This window comes from Diceros bicornis, chromosome 37 (genome assembly GCF_020826845.1).
Source record: "Diceros bicornis minor isolate mBicDic1 chromosome 37, mDicBic1.mat.cur, whole genome shotgun sequence".
In the NCBI taxonomy this organism is placed as follows: Eukaryota; Metazoa; Chordata; class Mammalia; order Perissodactyla; family Rhinocerotidae; genus Diceros; species Diceros bicornis.
Window position 1 is genome coordinate 6,851,860 of NC_080776.1, and position 16,633 is coordinate 6,868,492.

Consider the following 16,633-nt stretch of genomic DNA (forward strand, 5'->3'; position numbering starts at 1 on the left):
GAGAAGCATTGCGCTGTGTAACATGGGGCATGTTTTATAAATAAGCTCCAGGCTTAAGATCCCATAGATCAGAGAGAAGTTGATCTTGGTCGATAGATGCAGGTGGTTATGATATTAGGAACTCTTCAATATTTGTTTTCTAATCTTTGACGCCTCTGATACTCTGCTAGATAAGTAACTTAAAGGGGCAAGAAAGGACACGGAGTACTTATTTTTGGTTTAACTTGTTTCCCTTCCTCCAGTCCTGCCCCTCTAATTGGTTCTTTGTTCTATCTCTTTGCAATTCATCAGTGCCTTGTCGTTACTCTTAGAATGAAATCCAAACCACTCAGCTTTGCTCATAAGAGACTTTCTGATCTATTTTGGCTAATCTCGCTGATCTAATTTTCACCTTTCCTTTTGCACCATGACACTACTCCAAAAGCAGTTCCCCAAATACACGTGTTTTTATGTCACTCCAGCCTTATTCACACTGTTATCTCTGCCCAGGACTCTTGTGCCCAGACTTGTATCTTAGTTCCTGCACATCCTTTAAGTCTTGACTTAGGTGTCACCATTTGCAGAAGCCTTCCCTGACCACTCATGACCACGCTAGATGCTCTTGTAGCACCAAACTGTAACAGTATACTGTAATGATATACTCTTATGTTCTTGTAGCACTGTGTGGTAATATTGCATTGCAGTTAATTTCATATTTATCTTTCTAACCTCCTCAGACCAAGACTGTATCCTGTTCATTATTCTACTTATACTGCCCAGAACAATGTTTGACGTATACTAGGTGCTCAGATATTTCTTGTGTTGAATTGAATTGAACCTCAAATAATAAGTTGTTTCTAGTACCTGTGAATGTTTTTCAGAAAGAGCATTTAGAATAGAATTTCTTAGTAACATGTGGCATTATGGTTTTATGTGTTCCTTATTTTGGATCGAAACCTCGATCTTTTCCTCCCTTATTCTTGTAGGTCCACTGGAAATATTTTATGGGAAATCAAGTTCTGAAAGTCTTTGCAGCAAGGGATGATAAGGTGAGTAGACAGTGGGTCATTGAGGTATTACCACAGAATTGAATTGTCATTTTAAGTGAGTTGTTTGGGGCTTTTATAGTTTAAAATGACATTAATTCTTGCAACAGCAGTGGGAAAATTCACTGACCTTTAACTGCGAAAGTGGAGAAATGATAAATGAATTTGTCATAGCATAAGCACGAGGCCTGAGAACGTAGTCCGGCAATTGGAGACCCAATGAGTATTAAAAACAAAAACATTTGAACAAATGCATTTAGGTGTGAAAGTTACATGGTGAGATATTCAGGAGGGTTGGGCTCAGGTTGACATTCTCATAAACATTGAACATTTAGTGCTGGCTAAAGCGTCCTGGAGATGAGCTTCACTGACTCACCGGACCACTGCCATCATTGAGAAATTTGTCTTTTCCTCCTTCGCTCTCTCTTTGCTCTCTTCCCACCTCCCCAAGAGATTCTGTCTTCAGGCTGGTTTCTGGCTAACAACCCATGACTCTTGTATTCTACACTCACACCTGCTCTCTCTGTAAATATTTTCTGTGTAACCTGCAAGTCAGAACTTGTTATTTCCTTGGAGATATTGATATTAACTGGAAGATCACAATCTAGTGTCTGTTGAAGACTACTTAAGCATGTCTCCAAGTTCCATAAGTAACTGCATTAGAAATTAGTAAACTGGATGCAGAAGGCTTGTTTGGGGTTGGGGAGGGTGGTGGTGTAGGTGATCTGGGTCTCTTAGGCCTCTTTTCTCCTCACCTCTGAAGGGTAACATGCTGCTGATCTAGTGAATGAGTATGCCATTATTCTATCAGAACAGTTAAAATTAGGAGAAGGAAAATACTTGGCTTCCACTCAATACTCAATGGATTCATTCGAGCACAGTAGGCATATGTAAATCCTCAAATTTGAGAATCCTGGTTCGTGGATTTCTCTTGAATCAAATCCTGTTGGGAATCATGCAGTTCTGGTATATATTGTCAACACAACTTAACTGCATTTTTAACTTCTGCTGAAGTTGTAACTCCTACTTACTGGCTCTTTACACAAAGAAAATTCTGGTCACTTCGTGGATTGCTGGGTGTGCAGTGAGGAATGTCATCACAACGCTGTGTTGAGGCACATGTGATAGACTTAATGGCTGAGGGTAGCCTCATGGCCTGCACAGTTCAGATCCAGCCTCACACAGACCCCATAGATCACACAGTCACTTTGAGGTCACTCAAGAAAAAAAAAATTTCGTCTACTAATAGCAAAGGGCTACTCTTTGGTGTCAGTTCTTGATGTCATAGTCAAATAATAATATTAACTAATTGGAGCTTATGAGAGAAGTAGGGGAGTAAGGAAACTGTCGTATGAGGACTTCCAGTAGAAGATTGCGTGGAGGGGACTTGTGTAGGTAGGAGGTAGGAGGGGTGACAGACATGAGAGCCCTCCTCATGCGTTTAGAGGATTATCATGTGGAGTAGAGATTAAAGTATGCTTCCTACCAGGCAGAAAATTGGAACCAAAGGTTAGTAGTTTTATTTAAGATGAAGAATTATTACTATTAATATTAACAAGGATTACTATCTCCAAATGGATTGGCTCCTTGTGAAGTGGTCGGATCCCCGTTCCTATAAGTTTCCAAACAGAGTCCTGATTACCAACAGTCGCATGTTGCTGAGGGAATACTTTCATCGTGTGGGTTGTTGTACTAGATGAATATTGTTGCTTTTCAAATCAAATATTCTATGATTCTGTGAATAATTCCTTCTTAAAGCCATATGTTTTCTCTGGTCATTAGCATATAATTGTTTTTTTGTACAGAGAATCTACATTTTTTGTGCTGATTTGCCTGTGTGTAGAAGAGAAAGGGAAGGAAATGGGCCTTTAGTTGAGTTTCCCACAGGTGTAGTATTGTGTTACCGTAAGCAGTCATTCATGACCCCATCCTTCCTTCCTTTAAATATCCCAATAGATCCTATCAAAGACACCCAAATAAAAACTTGCAAACAAATTGGACGTAATCTCTTCCTCAGACTCCCATTGTGCTTATCTGGTCTTTCTTATGGGACTTGTTAGAATATACACATTCTGTATCTGGTACGTATCTCATTTCTGCTAGTAAAGAATATATTAGCTCAGTGCGGTCAGGAACTTATCTTTGTTTTCTTACAGGGTCTAAGACAGTGTCTAGCAAAGAATAGGCACTAGGTAAATATTCCTTGAATTGAACTGAAAAGGTAATGAATCTATCATAAAATCTGTAGGGGATTTTGATGGCAAGGTATTGCGGTCCTAGGTTTTTAGTAGAGGAAATGGGAGTATACGTGGCTAACTTTGACAAAGGTTAGCTGTAATACTGAGAAAAGTACAGACAGGATGTTTGGGGAGTTATGGAGAGGAAGAGAGCTGACAAAAGCAGATCTGAAATGGAGAAGGTGTCAGTTTACTGAGCCTTGAAAATGGGTTAGAAGCTCGAGAGCCAGAGATTTGGAGAGGGCATTCTAGCTAGGAAGAAACTGTATGAGCAAAAACCTACAGAGGACGGAAAGTACAGAACTTGTCCAGGAATAATGATCAGCTCACCGAGGCTGGAATAGAGGAACCATTGGAAGTTTTTATGGAAGGGAGTGACATGATCAGTCTGTGAACAGGGGAGGAATGGTGGAAGAGAACGGATAGATTTGAGAGAGGCCGTAGAGGTAGAGTTGGTAGAGTTGTGTGAACACTTGCAGGTGAGGGAAGAGTGGGGTGGCATTAACAAAGACTTTGGGGCTTCTTGTTTGGTCGAATGGGAGGTGGTGTTAACGGAAGTAGGGAGTACAGGTGAGCATGGGGGAAGGTAGTGAGTTTGGTTTGGTCATGAACAGTTTGAGATACCTGAGGTGTAACCATATGAGATATCACCAGCTAGTGAGGAATATAAGTATGGATCTTAGGAGAGTTTTAAAGCTGAATATAAGATTTTTGATTCATCAACTCATGGAACTGGATAAAATAATCCCCAAGTAGAGTTTTAGAGTGAAAGGAGGAGAGAGAGGCTTTCAAATCAAGAGGATTTGAAAGAAGAGAAGAGCTAGGGGAGGCATGGCCCACAAAGGAGAATAGTCAGGGGAGAGTTGTTTCTGACGCCAAAGAAGGAGAAAGGGTAGAGAGAGGGGATGGTCAGAGGCCAGTGAAGTGTCCAGCAGCTGGAATGGGAACCAAGGATCTGGCAATTAGGTCGTCATGGGTGACTGCAGAGGATAATTTCAGTGAGGAAGTGGGGTCATTCGCTAGATTAGATTGAAGAAGAACTGTGTCCTAAGGAGTGAAAACAGCAAGACTAATATTATTTCATGAAATTTAGCGGTGAAAGGAAAGACAGATACAGATACTAATTGATGGAGAGAGGAGGACAAAGAAAGATTTTGTTTAGGAAGGCAGAGACTTGAGTTGTTTTAGAGGTGAGGGTATGAATTCAGAGGAGAAGGAAGACTGAAGTGATATGAGAAGGGATTTAAATAATAAAGTCAAGTTTCAGAAGAGGTACAGTAAATGTGATCAAATGCACATGTGTACAGTGTGGCCCTGACCTGGGTAGAGGGGCACTTGAAAACCTGGGATGGAGAGAAAGTGCATAACGGTCTCCTGAGCATGTAGTTCTGTTGTGAGAATTCCCGCATGTTGGATGCATGTTACTGTGTGCGTCTTTCTTACTAGGCAGCAGCCGTTGCGCTTTCCTCCCTGATTCACGCTCTGGATGAACTAGACATGGTGGCCATAGTTCGATATGCTTACGACAGAAGAGCTAATCCTCAAGTTGGCGTGGCTTTTCCTTACATCAAGGAGGCCTATGAGGTAAAACCCACAGGTCTTTTATTCACGTTCATTTTTTTCCCCTTCAGTTCCTTTATTCTAAACAGCCCCACTCAGCTGTTGATGTGCGTGGGAATTACTTGGGGGATCTTGCTAAAATGCAGATTCCAATTCTGTAGGTCTGGTGTGGGCCTGAGATTCTGCGTTTTTCACAAACTCCCAAATAATGCTGATGCTGCTGGTCTGGGAACCATAAATTCAGTTGCAACGGAAGAACACAAATTAAAAAAGTATGTGGGGAGCTGTTTATTCAGTCAAATCAGTAAAGGTTAACCATGACCTGTGTGCTCACTCCGGTGGCCTTCTCTCAGTTCTCATCCTTGACTTCTCAGAACCTGATAGGAATAGAGATTACCTGTATTTGTACTAAGTGAAGACTATACATAAAGGTTGAGGATACGATTCTGTTGTGATCCTTGTGAAATTCACTGTATTTAGGGCCTTCTCAGTTAAAATACAGGTCTAGATTCCTTACCACTCCCTGTTTCTCAGAGAACTTACTGTGGAGAACTGGAAAGAGCAGGCAGATATCTTGACTTGCACATCAGCCTTCCAGTCACCTTTAGTCTTCTCATTTGTTGTGCAGGTCATGCATTTCACAGGTCTTCTTAGATAGTCTTTCTTCTAAGGATTTCTTGTATGTTTAATATTCTTTGTACTGTTTGCAGTTGTGTTCAGCTAATAACAGAAATCAAAACACTTTACTTTTCCGTGTACCAGAGTTGAGCTGTTTGATTTTTGAAATACTTTTCTTGTGCCACTTACCCAGCATTTGGGACCAGCTTTATATTTTCCATTAATTTGGTGGTTTCTGCTTTTCCTTGCTTTGTTCCTCGTTAGTGTTTGGTCTACGTGCAGCTGCCTTTCATGGAAGACTTGCGGCAATACATGTTTTCATCCTTGAAAAGTAATAAGAAATACACTCCCACAGGTGAGTTTGTTTATTTCCATCTTGCTCACTAATTGGCTCCAAACACAGACTGTTCTTGGGAAATCACCTGTCTGCAGCATTGCTTGGGGCCAGGATTTCACTAGGTGGAATTAGTTGGATTCGAATTGTGCTCGTTATGTAGTAGTGACGAAGGGCTTCATCGTGTGTTTTCCAGTAGTAGGGATAGGTTTACCTGAAGCTCTCCAAGCCCTCTGTAGTTTCCTCTTCTGACTTGGAGCTTGTATCTAGGGAGCAGCTTGCTCGAAATGGACGTAAATACTCTGAGCAGGTGTGCCGTCTGCTGAAGTGAATTGACATGTAGTATCAAACCTGTGACTTCAGTGTCCTACATGAAATATGATGTAACGTTGAACTGAAAAGTGGCAGTGCTGGAGATTAACTTCTCTCTTTGCCTTTTCTTTGTAGTTTACGTTAACAGTCCAAGTCTCGTTGTTTCTTATTTCCAGGAGTTACTTTGTGCTTGATAAGAAAAGGCCTTTATTAAGCATCTGGCTGCAAATGTCACGGTGCTACACAGAGTGACTCTCACAGTCGCAGGTCCGGTCTTCCAGAAAGCTCACAGTGTAAGACAGTTGTAATAAAGTATAATAGTGGGCCAAATGTAGAGAACGTAAAAAGAACACACATGACGAGTAGGTGTTTTAGTTTACAAGTTTACATCATGTCCCTGTAGGATTAGGGAACTGTGAGGTGAGTCTCAGAACTGGGTTTTCTCTGCGGGTTTTTTTGGTTAGACCCTTTGGGAACAGTGTGTGTAGAAAAGCCAAGAATCAAATGGGCCCCTAGGGCTTGTATCTTTACCTTCTAGAAATGAATCCCTCTGCGTCATGGTGGAGCCAGGCATGGACTTGAATGTGTAGAAGCCACCGGCGTGTTACAGTGTTCTGTCTCTACCTCTTAATAGTTCCAAACTTTAGATAAGTAGAACATTTAAAAAGGAGAACTTTGTTGAGAAATTATCTTATAGGCATAAAGCATTCACTCAGGATCTGAAACATTAAATATCTTTTCATCTGTTGATTTATTTTCTGTGAGTTGACATTTTTGTTTGCATTTTCTCCATTGGAAATATGGATCATAGAAACTGTTTGGCTTATTTCCCAAGTCGACATTTATGTAGGGGTGTGCAGTGCCAGAGTGATCGAGCTTGCGGCCAGCTTGTAGTGGCAGGTGAAAATGACCGGATGTTCACACACACAGGTACCACCTCCTACCTATTGCCAGGTGGACCCTGCAGGAGTCAGCTTCAGATGGTGATGGTGTGCCAGTGCCTGAAACCTCCCCTCGAAAGTCCAGAAATGGGATGGAGACGTCTCCTGACAATGTCTGTGTGCTCTGTCATTTTGCAGTAGCTGTACAAAAGGGATATTTGCAAAGGGGAAGGATAGACGCATAATGGACCTTTTAGGAACTGCTTACTCTTTTCCGAAACCTTTTGCCTGGTGCCTGTGAATGATCTGAAAATAACGCTTCAGCATCTAAGAGCTGAACTGCTGTGTGAATCAGCAGAGTGAAAGTTAGTCGTGGTAGTCCAGGAAGAGGCCTTTGTGGGAGAGTCGCCTTTCGTCCACATGGCTTTGGGCCGTGCCATTTTTGTTGACTCGGTAGATTTTTATTGAGGAGCACTTGCTTTCTGTTAGGTATCAGGAGAGACATGAAGAGGACGTCACGTTTCTGCTCTCAAGGATCTTGAGAGTTTGGCTGGAGTGGGGTAAGACGTACGCAGGTGTGCATACGTGCGGAGTGTGGTTAGTGCCGTGAGGTTTGGGAGAGGAAAGAGCACGTTCTGACTTGGGGAGATTTTGGAGGGGTCCACTCACTCTGATCCAGTGCTGTCTTTGTGTTAAGTTGGTAAACTCTGATATAAGTTATATTAAATGCTTATAAAGCTAATGCTTCATTACCAAAGGGGTTTTCTTTTTTAAAAAATATTTTTCTCCTCTAGCTAATTACGAAGTTTTTGATATTAACTCATTGAATACTGAATATTTTGAATTGCCATATGGAAGTTGGGTTTTGTGTGGCTGTGGTGCATCCTCTGGACAAACTCTTTTGCTTTTGATATGTTATTCCATTGCAAAAGTTTGCTAAATGGTAGAGCTGAAAGGACCTAAGAGACCAGCTACTCTAAATACCTTTTTACAAATAAGAAAACCAAGATTCAGGTTAAATGACTTGCATAACTAGAGAAGATTTTTGGCAGAGCCAGGACTGTATAACCTGCCAATATTGCTATGAATATCTCTGTATGGAAAGCATTTATTTTAGTGGAGAACAATGGAGGTAATCATTTTTTTTCTTTCTGCTTCTCTGTCCTTGTTTTAGAGGCGCAGTTAAATGCCGTTGATGCTTTGATTGACTCCATGAGCTTGGTAAAGAAAGATGAAGAGGAGAACACCATTGAAGACTTGTTTCCAACCACCAAAATCCCAAACCCTCAATTTCAGAGATTATTTCAGGTGAGAGAGGAAAAATGAACCACTCACATTTGTTTTATTTTTTTTATTTTTATTTTTTTTAAAGATTTTATTGATATTTATTTTTCCCCCAACGCCCCAGTAGATAGTTGTCTGTCATAGCTGCACATCCTTCTAGTTGCTGTATGTGGGACGCGGCCTCAGCGTGGCCGGAGAAGCGGCGCGTCGGTGCGATCCCGGGATCCGAACCCGGGCCGCCAGCAGCGGAGCGCGCGCACTTAACCGCTAAGCCACGGGGCCGGCCCTCACATTTGTTTTAAATGAAAGAACTCTGAGTGACAAGTTATGGTAATTGGTCCCCAACAAACGTCCTTACCCTCTGACAGCCTCAGCTGCTCCATGTTTAATGGAAGAATAACACCTTCCTCTTTCTACTAAAAAAGATAAAAATACTGCGCTTTTGGAAAGAAAGAAGTAAAGTTAGGATGATTTTTAACTTTTTTTCTGGAGAAAGGTTAGATTTTTTTTTTAAAAGACAGGAGGGCTAAATGAAAAGCAGATTCTTTTGTGCTTTTTACAAGGTTTTCTCCTCTATTTTGTGTGAATGAGACTTTTCTTTGTTTTTTATATCCAAATAGTAGGAGACTTTTTCCAAACCGTGTAGTAATATAACGACTATTAGGGAAAAGTGTTCCAGTGCCACATTTGTCAGAAATTTCATAAAGTATCATGGAGATCAGATAAAGAGGTTATAGCATGAAATTATTAAAAAGTAAAATACAGAAAAATATAAAATATGTATTTCTGAATCTTGGGCCAAAGGAATTGGAAGTTGGAGATTGGATTAAGGAAACTGGGGAAGTTGACAAGAGAGCTGACTTATGCTAAGGAAGGGGAGGGATAGACCAGGGTTGAAGGAGAAGGAATGTTCCATTCATGGATTAATTTGGTGACAGCAGGACATAGGCTTCTCTGAACCCCACAAAGCTAAAAAAACATCACAAGCATCTTTTTCAGGCAAACTCTTACCCATAGGGGAGTGGAGGGCCTAATCTGCAGGAGTGGCAGGGTAGGAGGGGTGGGGACTGTGTGGTGGAGAGACCATTGATTGTCCCTTTTGACTCACTTTTCAAAGCATCCTTAACTAACTCAAGTCCATATTAGGGCCTGTTGTGATTTTGAGGGATCTTCTACTCAAAAGAAACTGCCTTTTTTTGTTGTTGCTTATAATTCCTTTAAGTAGTGGAAAAAAAATCTTTTGTTCCAAAATCAGAATTACGAAGCTTAACATTCAGTGAATACGTTAGTATTCTAAGTGTAATCAAGTATACATTACTTAAATAAAATCCTTTGGTGTTTTTGACAAGTGGACTGCCACACCTGAAGGCCTTTGCCATTTGTAGGGAAGGGAGGAACAGACCAGTTAGTGTGGAAAGCTTGCGAAAACAGGTCACTATGGTGAAAAGTAGAGACTTCTGATACTTGGCAGATTTATCTGTGGTGGGTTCTGTTTATCTTCACTAAACGTTTATTGGGTGGATGAACAGATATTAGCCATATACCCAGGCATTATTATCTTTCAAAACTGTAAGCACTGGCAACTGGATTTTCACAACTTACCAACTTCGTTTTCTTTTGTGAGGGAGAGTGTTTAATATGGCTTATCTTTATAAAGAAGTATCATTACTAGGGCGTTTAGAAATTTAATTAACTTTTTTTTTTTTTTTGGTGAGGAAGATTTGCTCTGAACTACGTCTGTTGCCATCTTCCTCTTTTTTTGCTTGAGGAAGATTAGCCCTGAGCTAACATCTGTGCCAATCTTCCTCTATTTTTGTATGTGGATTGCTTCCACAGCATGGCTTGATGGGTGGTGTAAGTCTGTGCCCAGGATCCAAACCTGCAAACCTGGGCCACTGAAGCAGGGGGCACTGAACCTAACTGCTATGCCGTGGGCTGGCCCCTGAATTCATTTTTTTTTTAAATAAATATTTATTGAATACCAACAATATGCCATGTGCTAAAGATACTATAAGCTCCCTACTTGAAAGGACCCCTCCAGAGGAGTGAGAGGAGTAGAGAGACATAAAACCAATAGGTACAACAGTGGTGGGTGCAAAATGCTATGGGAATAGGAGAGAGAGATTCTTGCAAGTGGGTGACTTCACGAAGGCTTCACTGAGGATAAAAGGGGATGTGTGATGTGGTGAGGGCATGCCAGGCAGAAGCAGCAGCATATGCAGAAGCATGAAAACATGAAGAAGTGTCCTGTATTTAGGGATCCACAAATAGTTCCATTGGGCTGGAGAATAGCGCTGTGGGAAAATGATGGAAAAAGGGGCAGGGAAGGTAAGTAGCAGATAGGTCATGAAGAGCTAGTAGTTTAGATTTTATCCTGAAGGCAGTAGGTGATCACTAAAGGATTTTCTCAACCGGTAAGTGAAGTGATTTTTAGAAAATAGCTCTGATGATAGCATAAGAGATGGGCTGGAGAGCAGTTAGGAAACCTGCAATGGGCAACATGAAGGCTTGAATTAAAGCAGTGACCGAGAGAGTGGAGAGGAGAACATTTAGAAGAACATTTACAAGGTAGAGCAGAGAATACTTAAGGGATTGGATGAGGGTTGATGAGAAAGAGGAATTGAAGATAACAGGATACTAGCTTGGATTACTGGAAGGATGATGTCATCATTAATTATAATAAGGAGTATAGAATGAACGGACAGAAAAAGTAATTCATGTATTTTTGCAAGTGCTAAATTTGTGATATCTGTTGGGTGTCCTGGTACAGACACTCAGTGGGAAGTTGGAAATAGAGATGCAGAGCCCAGGAGAGAATTCGAGACTAAATATATAGATCTGAGAGTCCTCCTCATTTAGGTAGAAACAGAGTGAATGAGATTACCTGGGAGAGTCTGTTGTGCGAGAAGGAAAGAGAACAGAGTCCCAAACACCAACACGTGAGTGAACAATTAAGGAGAAACAGAAAAAGAAGAGCTGTTAAAAAACAAAACAAAAGGCCAGCCCCGTGGCCTAGTGGTTAAGTCCGCCAGCCCCGTGGCCTAGTGGTTAAGTCCGGTGCACTCCACTTCAGCGGCCCAGGTTCAGTTCCTGGGCATAGACCTACACCACTTGTTGGCAGCCGTGCTGTGGTGGCAACCCACATACAAAATAGAGGAAGATTGGCATGGATGTTAGCTCAGGGTGAATCTTCCTCAGCAAAAAAGAAAAGAAATGTTCCTACCACTTCCCAAAGAAGGTCAGAGAGGTAGAAAAAACTAGGAGAAACTCATGCCTTGGAAGGCAGAGGAAGAGGAGTATCCAGAAGCAGGGAATCACAAGTCAGACGTTACACTTTTGTGCATGAAGGTGAGCATGGCAAAGGGCATTTGAGGTTTGCAGTGAAGTCTTTGAGGACTTTGAGGGCCCAGCGGCAGTAGAGTAATGGGGTGGGAGGCAGGTTACAGTGCTGAGGAGAAAGCTTTACTGATAAATGGGAAGAGAGAGAGGACCCAGGAGGCCACAGGAGGATGTGGACCTGAGAAGATTTTCTTTTTCTTTTTAAATGATATATTTATAGCTGAGGGTAAATGAGCTGGGAGTAGGGGGCAGAAGGAGGGAGAGATTAATAATCAATTTGTTGGCAAGAGATGAAACTCTAATTTTGGAAAGAAATGCTAAAAAATACATCTTTTGTCAAGTTACAGATAAAACTGCCTTTTACATAATTGATACATGTGCTAAAATCAACATATTAGTAATTTATGAGCTAGCCGTTTGGTCTGCAGTTTTTTCTCTAGCCTTTTTCAAATTGTAAAAGTCTTGTCAAGGAATAGTAGTTGCTTAAAAGAGAAATAAGTAGATTGGGGACCATGGTCTCAGCTTCTCAGGTACTAAAAAGTGTCGCTGTCTCATAAGCTTGTTTTTTAAATGAATTGAGATTTTTGATTGAATTAATTTTATAAGTATCCCACTTAGAGTTATCTAAAATGTGACCTCTGGGGAAACAAGAGAGGTTGATGCTTTAGAACATCTCTTGTAGGTCCTTTATTACTGACTTATGGATGATGACGTTGTTTGAAAGAATTGTCTAGAGTTCCTACTGAAAATCTGGAATGTTTTTCAGCAGAGAGGCTGGCTAGGGTATTTATTTGTTGTTTGTTCTAGTTCTTTTCCAAAAAATGTCAATTGAATATCACAGATAGAATCTTCCAGAGTATGTAAGAGGTAGTCTGCTATGTTGGGTCTTGGATTACTGCTTACATCTTCAGGGCTTTCTAAGCTGTTGTAGATATTTTAATGACCTGAGAAAGAGCACTGTGAATTACAAATTATGCACAAGAAGGTTGGTGGTAGATCCTCAGGGTTTGGGATCATTTTGGTTTCCCCTTTTGCTTCACATTACACAGGCCTGATGTCATTGACGCTCAAGGGAAAGTCAAGTCATTAGGAAAGAGGAAAACAGGAATCACTCTCTGAAACTAATGATTCTACTATGGAGAAGGAAGACTTGTGGGTGGTGTACTGAAATAAGGGAGCAGCACGTGAAATTACTAGAGGAAATTGGTACTTAAACCCTACCCCGGGGTTTTCTGAACTTGTAGGGCGTCGACTCTTGGATGATGTTGACTATTTAAGTCTAAGTATATTTTATTATTTTAGAACTGAGACTTGCAGCTTACATTTTCTACAGGGTAGGAAAACAGTCCATGGGGTAGTTTCGGTCATATACCTTGTGATATGAAACAGTGTTATGAAATGGCAGGAGCTATTCAGCTCCCTGGTTTTTTCTTCAGAACTACTGGTGTACAAGTTGTTTAAAGGTGGGAATAGCAGGAGGCTGGTTCTCCAATCTAATTTTGGAATTCTTCTCTAGCAAGAGAAGGAAAACTTCAAAGAACTAAGAGTTTCATTTTTCTTCTTTTTTTTTTTTTTTTTTTTTTTTTTTTTTTTTTTTTTTTTTTTTTTGGGCAGATTTTTTTTTTTATTGATGTTTTAATGGTTTCTAACGTTGTGAAATTTTGGGTTGTACATTTTTGTTTGTCCATCACCATATATATGACTCCCTTCACCCCTTGTGCCCACCCCCCACCCCCACTGCCCCTGGTAACCACAGTGCAGTTTTCTCTGTCCATGTGTTGGTTTATATTCCACATATGAGTGAGATCATACAGTGTTTGTCTTTCTCTTTCTGGCTTATTTCACTTAACATAATACGCTCCAGGCCCATCCGTGTTGTTGCAAATGGGACGAATTTGTCTTTTTTTTTATGGCTGAGTAGTATTCCATTGTATATATATACCACATTTTCTTAATCCAATCGTCAGTCGAGGGACACTTAGATTGCTTCCACTTCTTGGCTGTGGTGAATAATGCTGCAATGAACATAGGGGTGCATAAGCCTCTTTGGATTGTTGATTTCAGGTTCGTTGGATAGATTCCCAGTAGTGGGATGGCTGGATCATAGGACATCTCTATTTTTAATTCTTTGAGGAATCTCCATACCGTTTTCCATAGAGGCTGCACCAATTTGCATTCCCACCAGCTGTGTATGAGGGTTCCTGTTTCTCCACATCCTCTCCAACATTTGTTGTTTTTTGTCTTGGTGATTATAGCCATTCTAACGGGCGTGAGGTGGTATCTTAGTGTTGTTTTGATTTTCATTTCCCTGATGATTAGTGATGTTGAACATCTTTTCATGTGCCTATTGGCCATCTGTATATCTTCCTTGGAGAAGTGTCTCTTCATTTCCTCTGCCCATTTTTTTTTTTTTTTTTTTTTTTTTTTTTTTTTTTTTTTTTTTTTTTACATTTTTATTGATATTTTAATGGTTTCTAACATTGTGAGATTTTGGGTTGTACATTTTTGTTTGTTCTTCACCCCATATATGACTCCCTTCACCCCTTGTGCCCACCCCCCACCCCCACTTCCCGGGTAACCACAGTCCAGTTTTCTCTGTCCATGTGTTGGTTTATATTCCACATATGAGTGAGATCATACAGTGTTTGTCTTTCTCTTTCTGGCTTATTTCACTTAACATAATACGCTCCAGGCCCATCCATGTTGTTGCAAATGGGACGATTTTGTCTTTTTTTATGGCTGAGTAGTATTCCATTGTATATATATACCACATTTTCTTAATCCAATCGTCAGTCGAGGGACACTTAGGTTGCTTCCACTTCTTGGCTATGGTGAATAATGCTGCAATGAACATAGGGGTGCATAAGCCTCTTTGGATTGTTGATTTCAGGTGCGTTGGATAGATTCCCAGTAGTGGGATGGCTGGATCATAGGGCATCTCTATTTTTAATTCTTTGAGGAATCTCCATACCGTTTTCCATAGAGGCTGCACCAATTTGCATTCCCACCAGCTGTGTATGAGGGTTCCTGTTTCTCCACATCCTCTCCAACATTTGTTGTTTTTTGTCTTGGTGATTATAGCCATTCTAACGGGCGTGAGGTGGTATCTTAGTGTTGTTTTGATTTGCATTTCCCTGATGATTAGTGATGTTGAGCATCTTTTCATGTGCCTATTGGCCATCTGTATATCTTCCTTGGAGAAGTGTCTGTTCATTTCCTCTGCCCATTTTTTGATCGGGTTGTTTGTTTTTTTGTTGTTCAATTGTGTGAGTTCTTTATATATTATGGAGATCAACCCCTTGTCAGATGTATGTTTTGCAAATATTCTCTCCCAGCTGGTTGGTTGTTTGTTCATCTTGATTCTGATTTCATTTGTCTTATAAAAGCTCTTTAGTCTGATAAAGTCCCACTTGTTTATTTTTTCTTTAGTTTCCCTAGTCTGGGTAGGCATGTCATCCGAAAAGATTCCTTTAAACCCAATGTCAAATAGTGTGTTGCCTATATTTTCTTCTATGAGTTTTATAGTTTCAGGTCTCACCTTCAGGTCTTTGATCCATTTTGAGTTAATTTTTGTGAATGGCGATAGCACATGGTCCACTTTCATTCTTTTGCATGTGGCTGTCCAGTTTTCCCAACACCATTTATTGAAGAGACTTTCCTTTCTCCATTGCATGTCCTTAGCACCTTTGTCGAAAATTAGCTGTCCGTATATGTGTGGTTTTATTTCTGGGCTTTCAATTCTGTTCCATTGATCTGTGTGTCTGTTTTTGTACCAGTACCATGCTGTTTTGATTACTATTGCTTTGTAGTATGTTTTGAAGTCAGGAATTGTGATGCCTCCTGCTTTGTTCTTTTTCTTTAGGATTTCTTTAGCTATTCGGGGTCTTTTGTTGCCCCATATAAATTTTAGTATTCTTTTTTCTATTTCTGTGAAGAATGTCATTGGGATTCTGATTGGGATTGCATTGAATCTGTAGATTGCTTTAGGTAATATAGACATTTTAACTATGTTTATTCTTCCAATCCACGTGCATGGGATATCTTTCCATTTCTTTATGTCATCGTAGATTTCCCTCAATAATGTCTTGTAGTTCTCATTGTATAGGTCCTTCACCTCCTTGGTAAGATTTATTCCTAGGTATTTTATTCTTTTTGATGCAATTGTAAATGGTATTATCTTTTTGAGCTCTCTTTCTGTTAGTTCATTATTAACATATAGAAATGCAACTGATTTTTGTAGATTGATTTTGTACCCTGCAACTTTGCTGTAGTTGTTGATTGTTTCTAACAGTTTTCCAACAGATTCTTTAGGGTTTTCTATATATACAATCATGTCATCTGCAAATAGTGAGAGTTTCACTTCTTCGTTACCTATTTGGATTCCTTTTATTCCTTTTTCTTGCCTAATTGCTCTGGCCAAAACCTCCAGTACTATGTTGAACAGGAGTGGTGAGAGTGGGCAGCCCTGCCTCGTTCCTGTTCTCAGAGGAATGGCTTTCAGTCTTTCCCCGTTGAGTATGATGTTAGCTGTGGGTTTGTCATATATGGCCTTTATTATGTTGAGGTACTTTCCTTCTATTCCCATTTTATTGAGAGTTTTTATCATAAATGGATGTTGTATCTTGTCAAATGCCTTCTCTGCGTCTATTGAGACGATCATGTGGTTTTTATTCTTTGTTTTGTTGATGTGATGTATCACGTTGATTGATTTGCGGATGTTGAACCATCCCTGCATCTCTGGTATAAATCCCACTTGATCATGGTGTATGATCTTTTTAATATATTGTTGTATTCGGTTTGCCAATATTTTGTTGAGGATTTTTGCATCAATGTTCATCAGCGATATTGGCCTGTAATTTTCTTTCTTTGTATTGTCTTTGTCTGGTTTCGGTATCAGGGTGATGTTGGCCTCGTAGAATGATTCAGGAAGTGTTCCATCTTCCTCTATTTTTTGGAATAGTTTGAGGAGGATGGGTATTAAATCTTCTTTGAATGTTTGGTAAAATTCACTGGAGAAGCCATCTGGTCCTGGACTTTTATTTT

General features: G+C 40.3%; 1 protein-coding gene across 1 annotated transcript in view; it reads left to right on the top strand.

Annotated features, from left to right (window-relative positions):
* The window catches only part of XRCC5 (X-ray repair cross complementing 5), a 91,973-nt gene that overhangs the window by 22,976 nt on the left and 52,364 nt on the right, over nt 1–16,633 (top strand). The window contains exons 10-13 of the mRNA XM_058532959.1: nt 966–1,028; nt 4,709–4,846; nt 5,705–5,795; nt 8,142–8,275. Of these exons, the coding sequence (XP_058388942.1) occupies nt 966–1,028; nt 4,709–4,846; nt 5,705–5,795; nt 8,142–8,275 (426 nt within the window). The remainder of the gene's footprint in view (nt 1–965; nt 1,029–4,708; nt 4,847–5,704; nt 5,796–8,141; nt 8,276–16,633) is intronic.